This window comes from Mastacembelus armatus, chromosome 20 (genome assembly GCF_900324485.2).
Source record: "Mastacembelus armatus chromosome 20, fMasArm1.2, whole genome shotgun sequence".
Taxonomy (NCBI): Eukaryota; Metazoa; Chordata; class Actinopteri; order Synbranchiformes; family Mastacembelidae; genus Mastacembelus; species Mastacembelus armatus.
Genome location: NC_046652.1, coordinates 9,635,645 through 9,649,975, shown reverse-complemented (window position 1 = coordinate 9,649,975; position 14,331 = coordinate 9,635,645). Strand labels below are relative to the sequence as shown.

Genomic DNA, 14,331 nt, shown 5'->3' with positions numbered 1-14,331 from the left:
CATTTATACATTTTATTCTTTCCACATATTAAACAACTTATAAAATTTTCATTTAAAATAGCTGAGATGTTTTTTTAAATCTTAGGACAGTGTGAGGCTAGTGGTTTACAGACTGATACTGATCTCTTCTAGCTCTCAAGAAGAAACTTTGAGAACTGTAGTTTGAATTAATTTTTAGAGACATCATGCCAACCTTGCCACAAGAAGTCATAGTAAGTGCTTATCCCATACAGCTGTTTGAAGTGCCACCACCAACACCAGATCATTAAGGTTAGCAAGTTGAATTCTTCTGTAGTTTCCCATAGTGACGCTAGAAAGGAGTATAGCGAGAAGGGGTAAAACTGACAGGAGCAGCTACATCACAATGGTACTAATAAAAATGCAGAGTGCAGAGCACAGCTGCTCAAATAGCACTACTGTGTGTGTGTGTGTGTGTGTGTGTGTGTGTGTGTGTGTGTGTGTGTGTGTGTGTGTGTGTGCGTGCGTGTGCGTGCGTGTGTGTGAGAGAGAGCGAGCGAGAGACCAGCAGAGTGGGAGAATGGGCTGAAGCGAGTGTACAGTGACTCACTGGGAGCTTTACAAAATATCAACAGGTTCTGCTTTGTGACACTGAATAGATGGAAAAGAACAAATGCATGAGACAGAGTTGAAGAAAAAAAGGCCTCCCAGCAGAATAAAAAAAAAAAGAGCACGTGGAGTGTAACAAAGTGAAACGTTAAGAGTCAAATAAGGGTTTGCGTTGATGTAAGGTGTTTTTTTGTGGGTGTCACTGTGTATTGACTGTACAATGCAATGGGGACTTGCGTACTGCTGCACAGAAGTGTGCTGAACAATTTTAACAGTGTATTTCCAAATCATGTTCCCATAGAAGTACTGGTGTTTTGCAGACTCCTAATAGAAATGTTGTCGTTCTGTTATTATGGTATTATGAGTAGCTGAACCTTCTCTGTAGCTTTTATTTACAATGTAACTTCTAAACCTGTGGCACAAACTAGTGGTTCTTTAATGCAATGCAAAACCTGGAAACCAGAAAATGATTTGTATGTGTATATATTGATAATATGTTGTTGTGAATTGGAATGATCAAAAATGAATAAAGCCAAGACCCTTAAATAGTACTGTTGTGGTGACTTGGCAGTTGTACGTGCTAATGTCAGCACTTTCTGTATTTAGTATTATAACAGTTTGTGTTTATATTATAACAGTATTATTCATGTAGTTCATATGTTTTTAGGTGGCATTTATTGGCTTTATTAAAAAGGTTAGATGAGAGAGCTCACAGGAAATGCTAGAAGTTGCAACAGTGGATACAATTATGGGATGCTGCTATTATATTATTATTATTTGGTATGTTACTCATTCATGGACATATGCTGTTGTGCGGAGTGTCTGCATGTGCGTTTTAAACCATTACGATCCTAGCCTACAGACAAGGTCAAAAAGTATCTCTCTGCCATACAACTGTGATAAATCAGAGATGGTTTTGGGATGTATCACCAGTTGCATGTCTCCAGCTCTGCCCCTGTATCCTTGACATTTCAAATTCTGTGCATCTTTCTATGCTTAATTAGATTTTCTTAAATTACCAAACCAAGTTCAAAACCCTTGGCATTAGAAATGAATTTAGCCAGACCACAGTGGTAAGCTGTATTGACTGGGGTCTCCATCATCTCTCTCCCTGTCTCTTTCCAGGCAATTTTGTTAAAGGTCCTTGATGCTTGCAAACTGCTTACTGTGGCCATAAATACATCTCTCCAGACACTGAATTGATTGGCCAATCTAACTGAGGAAAGCGGTTGTGAAGATGTTACAGGAGAAACAGAATGTCAAGAGACCTGTGTTTTTCCATTGTGACAGATCTGAAAGATTTCTTTCATGACTGAAATTGAAAATCGTGTTTACAGGTTCAGCATAGTGAGACATTAATTTACTTGGTCAGTGATGAAGGAAACTTATAAAAATCACAAATACCATGTGTAATATTAAATACAGTTGTACACAGCAGGTTATTTAGAACTTAATGTGCTCATCTAGCACATCCCCTGATAGGAACATGTGGATTGATATGATAAATAGGTAAGCAGGAAAACAACAATGTATTGATGCAGCAGGAAGAACCACTGCTTTCTCTTTGTTGGAAGGTCTGGGGACAGTGAGATGAAGGCCATGTTTGGTAAAATTAGGCAAAAACAGATACCTTTCATAGGGAAAACGGACACAATATACAGAACCCTGTTCTTGGACACAAAATGTAGCATGTACACAGGTTATATCTATAACATACATACATTTTTTTTATGTTAAGTCCTTTCAGATTGAGCTTTTTTTACTTGTTGAAAGAGCTTGACCATTGGAAATAGAAACGTTTTATAATGTCTCCCCCATTTGGTGAAACCTCAAGCTTTTTCTGGGAAGAATTTTGCTTATGAACACAATACTTATTTTGTCAGCAGAGAACTTGGCAAGATGAATGTTTGTTTTGTTTTGGCGTTTAGTTAATTTTCTGAAATATGCAAAGATTTGGACTTTAAAAGGAAATAATATCATAATATCATAGTACTTATATAAGAAATTTTGTATTTTCTAACGAGTGTCAATATGATTTCCAAACTAATTACTTGTGTCTCTCGATTGTTCACAGGTATCACCAGGTTTGATCTCTTGGGAGACTTTGGGAGATTTAATTGGCTGGGAAACTTTTACATTGTTCTTTCATACAATCTGCTATTTGCAGTTGCGACCACACTCTCACTTGTCAGGAAATTCACCTCAGCAGTACGGGAAGAACTCCTAAAGGCCTTAGGTAAATTGTATGTCATTATATTGTCTGTCTGCGCGTGCATGCATTTGCATCTTGATTGTTTCTGGATCTTTTATAGAATACAAAGCTGTCTATCTCATAATAACACTTTAACTATTCTGTTCAATTCTTATTTTGAATCCACATTGGTTTATTCTGAAACACTGATAACACAAACCTGTGCTGTGGTTTTTGAGAGAGATAGTGTTTAATTCTCTCAGACAGCACAACTTGAAGTGACAAAATGGAAGAAATTGCATTGAGAGCCCGTATGCTCTGGGCCAACATGTGACAGAGGATGGGGCTGGTCCTAAAGGCTTGTGGTGACAGGCTCTGGATGTTCCATGCACAGGGTGGGATAGGGTTAGGAAATGTCAGACAGAGGCTCTGAGGGGGGAAAGCACATCAATACCTCTGTCTAAGTGAAAGTCTGAAGCTTTTTAATGAGATTTCTTTCCCTTATCTCCCCTTGCCCAGGTCTGGATAAATTGCAACTGTCAAACAGCCCCACGGACCCTGAATCTGGGAAACTCTCAGCCAATGGGCATCAGAAAACTCTGTGAAAGGGATGATGGATCAGCACACACACACACCCGTATATACATACACACTTCAGCACAGCCAAAGGGAGATTTCACCAGTACTGCCTGACTGCTGAAAGGTGAAGGGGATTGGAAGGAACTTAATAAACCCAGGCAGTGTCTGACAGATGCTGCAAATGGAGGCTGAGAGCAATTTAGCTTCGTGACATTCCATCTTCTGCGTCTCAGATGGAGGCTGGGACAGAGCTAGGGATGAGACTGAAGAGTGAAATAGACTGGCATCACTGGAGTGACCTTGATGTTAACTTCAACTGCTTCTGTGACTTTAAACCACCCAACTCTTGCTACAGGGGCACAACCCCGGTGCTTCTCAATCATCCTGCTCCTCTTCTGTACTCAGTAAATAGGATCACACAATTTCTTTAAACTCATTTTTAAGCAATCTGGACTTTGTTGTGCATATTTTTTATAAACACCTCAATCTGGTAACAGTCTTCACACTCTGAATGCAAAAGTGAAAAATGCGCAAATTTGCAGCCAATTGAAACATTTGGTGACTCAGGCCCCATTTACTTGTTGTATTGCTGCATATTCTGAACTGTGATGTTTTCCAGAACCACCTTAAATGCCTTATATAACAAGCGTCTCGTAGGCTTAGCGTTAAGGTTGTTTTGTTTTTTTCTATGTAGGTTATGTACAAGTACTTGTACATGTACATGGCTCTAGTATGGAATAAGATTTGAGACAATAAAAACTGAACAGAAGTGAAGACATTGAAAGTCAGTTATTTCAGTTTCAAGTATCATTTTGGAGTTTCAATTTAAAATTTTTCTTTCATTTTCTGTTTTTCAGTTTCATTTTTTTCTTTTCATTTCTTTTTTTTCTTTTCATTTGTCATTGTTGTCATTGTCATTCATGTTGTATCGATTCTGGCACAAAAATCTCGTGGGGGTGAGGTTACGACTGTCTGCCACAGACTTCAGTCGCAGCTCCTGGATATAGGTCGCAAACAGTCTGTGGTTATCTGCAACATTTGTCTGTGATATATGTTCATTTCTTTCTGCTGTAGCCTACTGTTTTACTCGGTTTCAGCCAGTTTCATAAGCCAAACATTTAACCACGTGAAACTGAAAGAAATATATTTACTTTCAATGTCTTTATTTCTGTTCGGTTCTTATTGTCTCAAATCTCATTCCACAGACAGTTCCACTGTGATGCTCCATATGCCACCAGGTCTAAAGCCAGCTGGATGCAACATACAGAATTTATATGTTTTTTTTTTTGTTTTTGTTTTTTTTTTGCCATGAATGTCTTAGCAGTTCTCATCTAGTGAGAGACTCCATTTTGAAACCTATTCAATACACGTAAAACTTGAGCACTAGCATTGGCAGTGTAGATGTCATGTGGGAAGGATTTTTAATGTATATGTGCATTTAAAACTTTTGTTTCTCAGGATAGGGGATGTTCTACATCAGAGCTGCCACTGGTTATTGCTATAATACAAAGACTGGATTTAAAGACAAATTTACAGCTGTCAAGTCATAAACCTCTAAGGCCATCTTGTCAAATCAGCAAATTGGACCTATGTATGTTTTCTACAGGGTAATCTTTTCATATAACTACTCTTACTATCCCATATCTATGATTGCCCATAGAGACAAAACACATACAAAAGTAAAAACACAAACACTGCAGATCCAAAAACAGTCACAGTACATGCAAAAAGAAATATGCTGCAAAAAATGGTACACCAGAAGTGCTTTGGGACACAGGCAGTGAAACAGTCACTCATTACAACAGGCAAAGCACAAACAACTCGTGAATGGTAGTTACTAATCATCTTTGAAAAAAGCAGTGTATTTTTTTAATAGATTTGAGTTTGATTGACATTACAATGTCCATGTTACAATGTTTTGATATAACCTTGTTTGGAGGAGTCTTAGTTGGGAAATCAGACACTCTAATATGCACCTTGGGCGGTTGTAGAGCCTTTCAGTCGTACTTACATGTTACATTACATGTTACATTGTGGAAGTGTTAAGGACAGTACATAGTGGATTGATTTACACACTTAATATTCAGACATCACATTAAAACAACAACAAACTATACAGTTCAGTATGTAGCCCTGGTGAGTGATTTTGCACGCCATAAATCTGACAGGAACTCAAATGAGCTCATCACTCCACCAGGAGCACTTCTGTTATAGCATCTTTCTGTAGTATTTTCTGTGCGTTTTTAAATTGGCCGCATTTCTGGATATAGAGCAGGTTTCCTTAGTGCAAGTTGTTTTACTTTTGTATGTGTTTTTGGATTTGGAGCCCTTTTCTGTAAATATCTGTGCTTTCACTTTTTATGTGCTTTGTCCGTAGGGGCCACCGTACAAAGCCAAAGCAGGACCATGTTTCTAATTTGAAAGATGTCATTTTAAAGTGCACATTCACCCATTTTATTCTTTTACCAGCTGGAAAAATTGGTAGTTTTTCTGGTACATTGTGTACCATTTTATCTTGTTTAGTGTGGGTCTCCAGCTGTTTTACTGACAGACCTGTTGAACATGCAGATCATTGGATACTGTGAAAAAGTTAAGTAAATAAAGTGGCTCAGTGTGGATTTTTTTTACAGCTCCATCAGAGCTGTGTTTAGATCCACTCAGCTACATAGGATGGAAACACTGGATTCAGGGCTCTGCAATATCTAGCATTAGAGTCAGTAAAACTCAAAACATCACAATCGCACTCCTGAAAGTAGCTGCTGAGGCAAGAGCTCACAGGGCTGTTTTATATTGCAGCAAGTTTTCTTGTTTTTGTTTTGTTTTTGTCTCTACAGTGTATTTGTTGTGTGTGAGGGTTTCAAGTTCAATGTTGACAGATGGCCTGAGCTGTAGGTGAAGCAGTTTTTTTTTTTTTTTGGAGGTTTTTTTTTTTGGTCTGTGTCAGTTGGTCTGCATGTAATTTTTGGTACATGTTTTGTGAATGTATTTTTTTACAATTTCTCAGTTTGCTAAATGTATGTTTTATTTTTGATGTTTGTGCATTTGAAAATATAAAGTAGAAAATTGCTTTAGCATATTTTTCTTTATCATTGTGACAGATCATTAGATATGACAACATTTCTGGAAATACACTTTATCACTGTGTTAATCTAGTTTTGGGGCCCAATGGAATTACAGCCAGGATCCAAGAAGCTTAGCGTAGCATAAAGACCGAAAGCAGCTAGCTGGGCAGTGTCTAAGAGTTAATGCATCAGTGAATGCATCCAGGTGTTGTTCACCAAAAATAGTTAAACAACACAGTGCATCTTTATGTTACGCTAATTGCCTCCAGTTTTATTTTTAATATACAGACATGAGAATGGTAGTGACTTCACCTAACTCCCAGTAAGAAAGTGAAGAAGCATATTTTAATAAATGCAGAGCTACTTCTTAAATCTAGTTATTGTAAGACATTTAAATATTTTTGTTTACAGTAGGTACAGTAATAATTGGGCTCTAAACGTCCATCTTGCAAACATTTGCATCTGGTTAGATGGCTTTCTTGTGGTAGACAGATCTGCACAGCGGACACAAAGGTCGGCTGTCTGCAGCGAAGGCCTCAAACGCCTCCAAACAGAACTGATGGAAAAGGTGGGAACAGGACAGGAGCATGGTCGGCCTGCGTTGATGGTTGGATATGCTAGCTTCTGACAGGGGGTTAATGCTGCACAGAGCTGTCAGGCAGATGGGGCAGTCATGGACACCTCTCTGGATAACCTATGAAGAGTTTGAAACAAATATTAGCTCTTCAACTACATTAATATATTTCCATCTCCAGGGAGATGCATATATCTGCATAGCAAGTGCATGAATTTAACTACTGTTCATTGGGTGGTAATAATAATGACTGTTCTTCCCACTGCTCAAGTAAAGGCAATTTCATTTGGAAAAAAAAAAAAATCTTCTTTTGGCAACTATCTGTCAGGTTTGATCCAACACAAAGTGATAACATGTTTATCAGTGATCCTTGTGAAAACAACAGAACACAAGCACAGCTGTGACAATGATTAATCAAGGACAGTTTCCTGTATGTTGGGCCCAGCATGCCCTGCTGTTAAATATTTCATAACAAGCTGCATTTCACTTTATAGAGTCTGCAACTGTGAAAAAGGTGCACTGAATGTGTTGAAAACCCACTGTTTGGTGCTTAATGTCAAGAGGGAGCTACTCTTGTCTTGTGCAGAGCCATTTCACACCAGATCAAGACATTTTTTTTTTTTAACATGGACATGTTCAACGATACGAATGGGTTTTGGTTCAGCAGAGTGTGTCTTCTTCCTGACCTGGCTTTGTATTTGGTCCCAGTCTTTCTCTTGAGGTTCAGAGATGCTCTTTCTTTCCAGCTGCTGAAACACTCTTCTGCTTGATGACAGGGAGCGGTCAATATCTCTTAGAAAAGCCTCTGTGTCGGTGTGACAGTATCGGATAAAGCTGTCATTCAACTCCTGCAACTAATTAGAAAAACCATTTTAGTGGCACAAAGGAAGCATGTTTCATTCAGATACACAATAGAGTTGTGTTTTCAGCGAAGGCTAATTGTGTATGTGTGTGTGTGTGTGTGTGTGTGTGTGTGTGTGTGCGTGTTATAAGAGCTGAGGCACACTCACAGTGTAGTTGTTAAACAGCCAGATCAATACAGTCACATTTCCCACTATCATGGAAAATTAATGGATACCAGCAAAAAAAAAAAAAAAAAAAAAAAAAAAGGGAAACACATAAAGTACATCTGTGTCACTTCAGTTTCATAGACTGTCTTCGCTCTTCTGAATACACAGTGTTTGGGAAGAAAAGCTGGTGCATAACTACCTGGGAATTACCAATTTTCTCCTCCAAAATAACTTTAAGTACTTTATATATTCATTAGTGCAATATTTATGAACCAGATAGGTTCTTACATGTGTTACAAGTCATAGCCTATATCTCACTGTGGCATTGCTATCTTTCTTGGTAAAGCTGTAGCCATCGCTCAGGTAATATCTGCTGGGAATTTATTTTTTTTATTTTTGGTCTTTGGTCAAGTATTCCCAAACAGAGATGGTAGTTGGGGCAGGGCCTGAGTCTATGCACAGGCCTGATTCTAGGATATGAATTTTAAATAATTTCTTTCTATTTCTTGAAGGTCCTGGTAACATCTTCCCTTCTCAAGCTGACTGAAGGTTTCTTTCCAGTGTCTGTCCTCCCATAACTCATGTCTTCTCCCATTTACAACAGCTGTTGCTAGGCAACAATTAATGCCTGCATAGAGTTTGCATGTTTATTGCAAACACACAGTCAATAGCCAATAAATAGACTATTTAGTTTTAAACGCTTCAGAAAGTTGAACAATTGACATAAATCCCTGTTTACAACATAAGCAGCATCATTTTCATAACTAAGCCGTCTCCATATTGACTGAGCAAACTCTGTGGATGGAAAACTGTGAGATGTGACTTAAAGCTCAAGAAACAAAACAAAAAAACAGCCAATGCTGGTAAGACATTTTTGTCAGACATTATCAATCACACCTCACACTTCAAAAACTTTGTCATTACACAAAATTATAGCCAACAACTAACAGCTATGACTGATCTGCCAATTAGTATCTCAATTAATCATTTTGTCTAAAAACTGTTTTAGAATAGTGAAAAATAACAAGTCCTACAAATGAAGAAAGATGACAGACTGTTGCAGCTCTAAAAATACATATACTTATATACATTATTGCAGAATCTGCCTACTGATTAATTTGCTGAATAGTTTCTCAGTTAACTGTTTGGCGTATAAAATATCAAAACTTAATGGAAAAACACAACCCAAACTCATTTTGTCCATATAATCTATAATCCAAAGATATGCATGTTACTATAACTAAAACAAGGTAAGAACCCTCACATCATTAGGGAATGTTTAGCTTCAAAAACAAAATTTCAACCAAACAATTATTGGTTGCAGATCTACATTATTTTTTTGTGCTACATCTGTAAAAAGTAATGTAATTGCTGCAACATGTTAATTAATAGCACGACTCTAAGCATCCATGGCAAACATGCACACTCACACACATATATACACATACACAGGAACTCCATCCCTTAGCCAGCTTCAGTGACAGGAGAATTGCTTTACAGCTAGGCTTTTATCACTAATTAAACAATTGTTAACCATTTGGATGGAGGGTTTTATGAGCCCTGCTGACTTTTTGATGGTCAAGGCAAACAGCACAGGCTCTGGTGAACTTTGCCTTGGTCCACAGTAGATGCCTACGAGAGAGGACACAGAGGGGGAAAAGGAGGTGGAGCACAAATCTGTTATCTCACAGCAATCCATCTAGTTGTCGGTAGTGTCCCCCTTAATGTGTTGACTCAGGGTCGGAGCTCCGAAGCAAGTAAAAATTGAAAGCTGGTCATTGAGATCAGCTGATAAGATTTCTGAAACTGATCTGATACATAGAAGTTTTTTTCCTCCTGCTATGACTATTTGAAAGAAAAGGTTTCTCCGTCTCACACATGCTCCAGCCCCGCACTAACATGCCTGTTTGTATTACAGTCAACTAAGCAAATACATCTTCACCTTGAAAATAAAGTCAATCAGACCTGTCTGCGGTGTGTTGCACAGTGTGTCAGTGTGACAAAAGATATGAGACAATGTCTTGACCACCCACAACCACTCAAACACACAACCTTGATGTAAAATGTCCGACAGCGTGGCTCTACCATGAGCATGCCTAATGACATGGCCTAATGTGTTCGAACAGAGTTAATTGGCCCAGTAAATGCAGTGTCTTTGTTTACGTGACGTGTTGAGGCGTAGTTTATAGGTGAGTTGATGGAGATTAACAGAGGGATTGGTAGGACACAGTAACTCTTATGACATGCATTATAAGTGTGCCCCTTATGCGTTTGTCACTTTTGCCTAATCAGCCTCTTTGAAGCACAGAAGCACTCTGCATGATTACAACACTCCACACAAAAATAAACACGCCTAGTCCCGAAGACTCTGGACATACAGAAAATGTGCTGGGTTATTTTTGAGCAAAGTCTGTGGATTAACTTGTATGAGGAAATACTCTGCATCCTTGAAAAATAGCTGTTAATATCTGGTTAAGAGAAATGGTGACCAATGTCCATCCAAGGGCTCAGCTGGGGGAGGTTCACTAGGTGGCAATGTTCCCTTTTCCTGGGAGCCACCATAAAGGCAACTTAAGCCTCAGAGTCAAATGACCCCATCCACTGGCTGCTCTCAAGACCATCAGTCTAAATCAGTTTAAATATCAGTTTAAATATTTCCTCCATGAAGTCCAGTCATTGCATGATTAATTGTTTTAAAATGGAACATAAGAACAAAGCCTGAAATGACAAGCTGGGCAACTTCACCTCTTCACCCTTTCCCATCCAACCCAGGTATGGTGCTATACACACACACACATTGATCAATGAAGGAATACCCGAGCCAAACATGGAGGCACAGGAAACACTTTTGTGTTGACCCTGGAATGTCCAGACTGTTTAACTCTCTCCACATTTGCGGACAAACAGTGTATGATTCACAAAGCATCAAAGGAGTTTGAGAGGGTGAGAGCAGGTGATGGCGTATGTGTATGTAGTTTAGCAGTGGGGTCAGTGAGTGCCTGAAGCCCAGGTCTCAACCTTTAAGATGTGATGTTTGTCACAACCTTTATTTGACCACCTAAAGGTGTGATTCAGGAAAGACAGGAGACTTGAGCAGACAGATACTAGGCATTGTGTGTGTGGATGTTTTGTGTAATCCAAATAAACATTTTTTAATCTATAAGCTCCTGATGTGATGTTGAAGTCCAAACTGACCTTTGCTTCGAAGAACTTGCGTCGTAGCTGTTTGTCTTTTGGGCAGATTATTTTCCTCATATGTCTGTACCACTTTCGAGCAACATAGCCTCGCCAGCACGCCTGAATTCTACACACACACACACACACGCAAAACACATTAACAGAAAACAAATAACCTAATGGGATACGCCCACTCACAAAACTGTTGAAAAAAAGTCAGATGTTACAGAAATGTGGTAAAATTCAATATAGGCAGAGATTTGAACAACATTTTGCACTAATTGATATAATTATGGGAAACCAAAAGCCCCCAGAAGATTATATTATTTATAATTATTAAAACACATTAAAAACTCATTTTTGTTTCTATCTCTGGTTTGGTACATTTACCTGGTAGCACACCTATGCCTGAAAAGATGAGCTGCATCATATATCACCCGTGTTTCATACTGCTCCCTTCTACACATGGGGCAACACTTTCTTCCAGAAAACCTTTCAAAGGCCTGCAAACATGTTCTGTGGAAAACATGAGAGCAAGACAGCAACACCTACAAAAAGACAGCGGTATAAATTCATGAATTTCTATGAACAAAGTAGTGTCACAGATGTTTTAAAAGCTGCATTAATATAAATAAACTTAAAGAGTTGTGGTTGATACATCATCTAAGGCTGATGCTGAATGTGTATTGGTTTTCAGGTTTTGAAAGCCTTTCATACAGTGCAGTGCATGTATATGAGCTTAATGCCATGCCAAATCTCTGTGTATTTATGCTGATACATGTGTATTAAGGGGATGTTTGTCAAGAGGATAGATGGAGTCAGCAGGAGCCGCAGTTTGCCAATTGTGACCTGGACTATAGTCTGTGTCTACCTGTGAGAGGGGCTTTTTATTGTCTGAAAGGAGACAGCCACAGCTTTGGGGCTTGGCACACAAACCAGTTGGCTTAGATCTCTAGAGGGCAGGGGGAAGTCGTATTGATTTCCTATTGTTTTTAGCCTGACTAACACACTCCATCACCAGTGAGAGGACCCCCTGCAGTGAACACTTTTCAAGAGCTCCACAAGCCTTTAGACCAGAGAGAAATTTCCCCTCACACAAAAGGTACAGGCTTGTTTATAGTCAGACATGCAATATAAAACAGATTTAAATTGAATAGAAAGCAGGGGAACTTTCATTTTATATTCTGACCTGACAATTTGTTCTTGGTATTTAAATAATATATGAAATAGTTAGAGTAACTAAAAAATGCTGAAAGATGGGAAATTAACGATTCCCTCTTGTTACTTTCCCTTGTTAACATGCTGTAATTAGCCTTTGTTTCCCTTGAATCACACCAATATTTACATGTGCATCTATGGCAACTCTGCTTTGTCAGACCGCCTATTCTAGTCCCACATTCTTGAGGAGATTGGCATCTTAAAAGGGGATCGGAAAGGTGTAAAAGACTGAATGACCCTCACAGTAAGACACTGATTGCTACATCATCACGTCACACTTGAGTTCCAAGGCAGTATGGGTAAATTTGTACAGTTGTCTACACAGATTAGACCATACAGGAACTGTAGGGGGAGGGGGGCTTTGTGTGTATGCGTGTGCGCTCATGTGTGCGTACAGAAACACAGGTTTCCCAGAGGACAGACAAAGAACTTTTAAAATATGTTAAAAAAAAAAAAAGAGAAAGACTTTCCTCACAGAGTATCAACAGTAGCTACTGTGTTGGGGGAAATACCTGAGGCTGAAGAAGAAACTCCTCCCTGCATACTGCACAGGGCTGAGCTGATTCCTCCTGCAGAACAGACCTAGTCTTGATCTGAGTCCACTCATCCTCTGTCAGTCTCCTTGCTGGGGAAGCTACCAAACCCATCTTCTGAGCTAGAAGAAACAGTGAAAATTCATAAGTCACATAACTAAATTCCTTCCAGATTTCCCAGCATTCACTTTACCTAATGTTAAAGAGTACGGAGCAGAGTCAAGCACATATTCTCTCTCTTCTTGCTCATCTTGTCTCTGCAGAGCCTTCTCCCCCACTTTTCTTCTTGCTTGTGGCTTTCTGGGTGCTGTTCTTGAACACCACAGCGAATGGTCAGAACCTGAGAAATTTGGATCCAGCACGCTTCGTGTTATGTGGTCTTGAAAGGCAGCTGAGGCCATCACTAACGTGTTGCTGGATTGAAATGCTGAGCCCTGTAAAAGATATGAATAAAATCATGCACTGTTTTGCAAAGCAGCAAATGAAGGATATTTATCTATCTCAGACCAGTGAAATTCAGGAGTAAATTACTGCACTAATGCCATACAATAGGCTACTAAACACTAATTTACTAATGAAGCAATGACTTTGTCAAAAATATAACAGGCTGACTTTTTAAAAACTGACATAAAGAGCTCTACCACAGTTTATGATATCCTGTCCTGGTAAAACGAGAAGTTTAACTTCATTTCTAATCGATATGTTCTACTGTGAACCGATGGTGTAGATTAGAGGACGCGTTTTTTATTTTGAAAAAAAGATGCCGACTAATCTTTATGACACTAGTTTCAAGTCTAATATGTAGAGATGTATATGTAGGAACAAAGCCTAGTATATGTTTATGAATTAACAAATTAACGAAGGCGGGGAAAGAGTCTAAAATCCAAACCTTCCGCATTGTCATCCCATCAATATCAACAGCGTTTGAGCCGTTACCAGGTAACTAGTCCCGCCCTCCGCCTCACCAGTACGGAGCCTCTGATTGGCTGAATTGAGACCTCTCGTTCGTTGATTCGCTACTGTTTCCAAACTGCAAACACCATGAATTCAATTGTTAGTCGTTTATTGTCTGTATTTAATAGTCAGATTATACATTTGCTCATATTGAATCGCTCAAATACCAATAAAATGATGGTTTTAAAGCTTGCCAATGATTTTGTTTAATGCCAGTGGAATAGCTAAGCCACAAAGAAAACAAATGTGTTAGGCTAGATCATAAATACTGATCCATTAACCAAACTAAAATCAACAAGAAAACAAGAAGTAAGAGCACTGACACTGCTCTCCTTTCTTCTCTTATCCTACCTCATCCTCTCTGTAAAGCTTAAAACAACGGATCACTTCCATCTTATGTTAAATTATACTTCATACTTCACAATCTGCATTTCTGCACTTCTTACTTTTTGTCTAAAGTATGTCC

At 38.8% G+C, this 14,331-nt stretch overlaps 2 protein-coding genes across 4 annotated transcripts in view; one reads left to right on the top strand and one right to left on the bottom strand.

The window, feature by feature from the left end:
* lmbr1 (limb development membrane protein 1) overlaps nucleotides 1-5,036 on the top strand; it is a 31,756-nt gene extending 26,720 nt beyond the window's left edge. For 2 of the 3 annotated variants that reach the window (XM_026292540.2, XM_026292542.2), the window contains 2 exons: nucleotides 2,642-2,803; nucleotides 3,278-5,036. In XM_026292540.2, coding sequence (XP_026148325.1) covers nucleotides 2,642-2,803; nucleotides 3,278-3,363 — 248 coding nt within the window. In that variant the 3' untranslated portion in view covers nucleotides 3,364-5,036. Of the gene's footprint in view, nucleotides 1-1,692; nucleotides 2,566-2,641; nucleotides 2,804-3,277 lie in introns of those variants that run through there. The other variant, XM_026292541.2, reaches the window with a different exon arrangement.
* An 833-nt stretch (nucleotides 5,037-5,869) lies between these two features.
* Nucleotides 5,870-13,810, bottom strand: rnf32 (ring finger protein 32). Its single transcript, XM_026292544.2, has 7 exons — nucleotides 13,801-13,810; nucleotides 13,105-13,345; nucleotides 12,891-13,033; nucleotides 11,551-11,708; nucleotides 11,179-11,287; nucleotides 7,660-7,827; nucleotides 5,870-7,093 (listed from the first exon to the last, which is right to left on the bottom strand). The coding sequence occupies exons 1-7, from the start codon at nucleotides 13,807-13,809 to the stop codon at nucleotides 6,866-6,868; spliced, it is 1,056 nt and encodes a 351-aa protein (XP_026148329.1). The 5' UTR covers nucleotide 13,810; the 3' UTR covers nucleotides 5,870-6,865.
* Nucleotides 13,811-14,331: the final 521 nt, after the last annotated feature.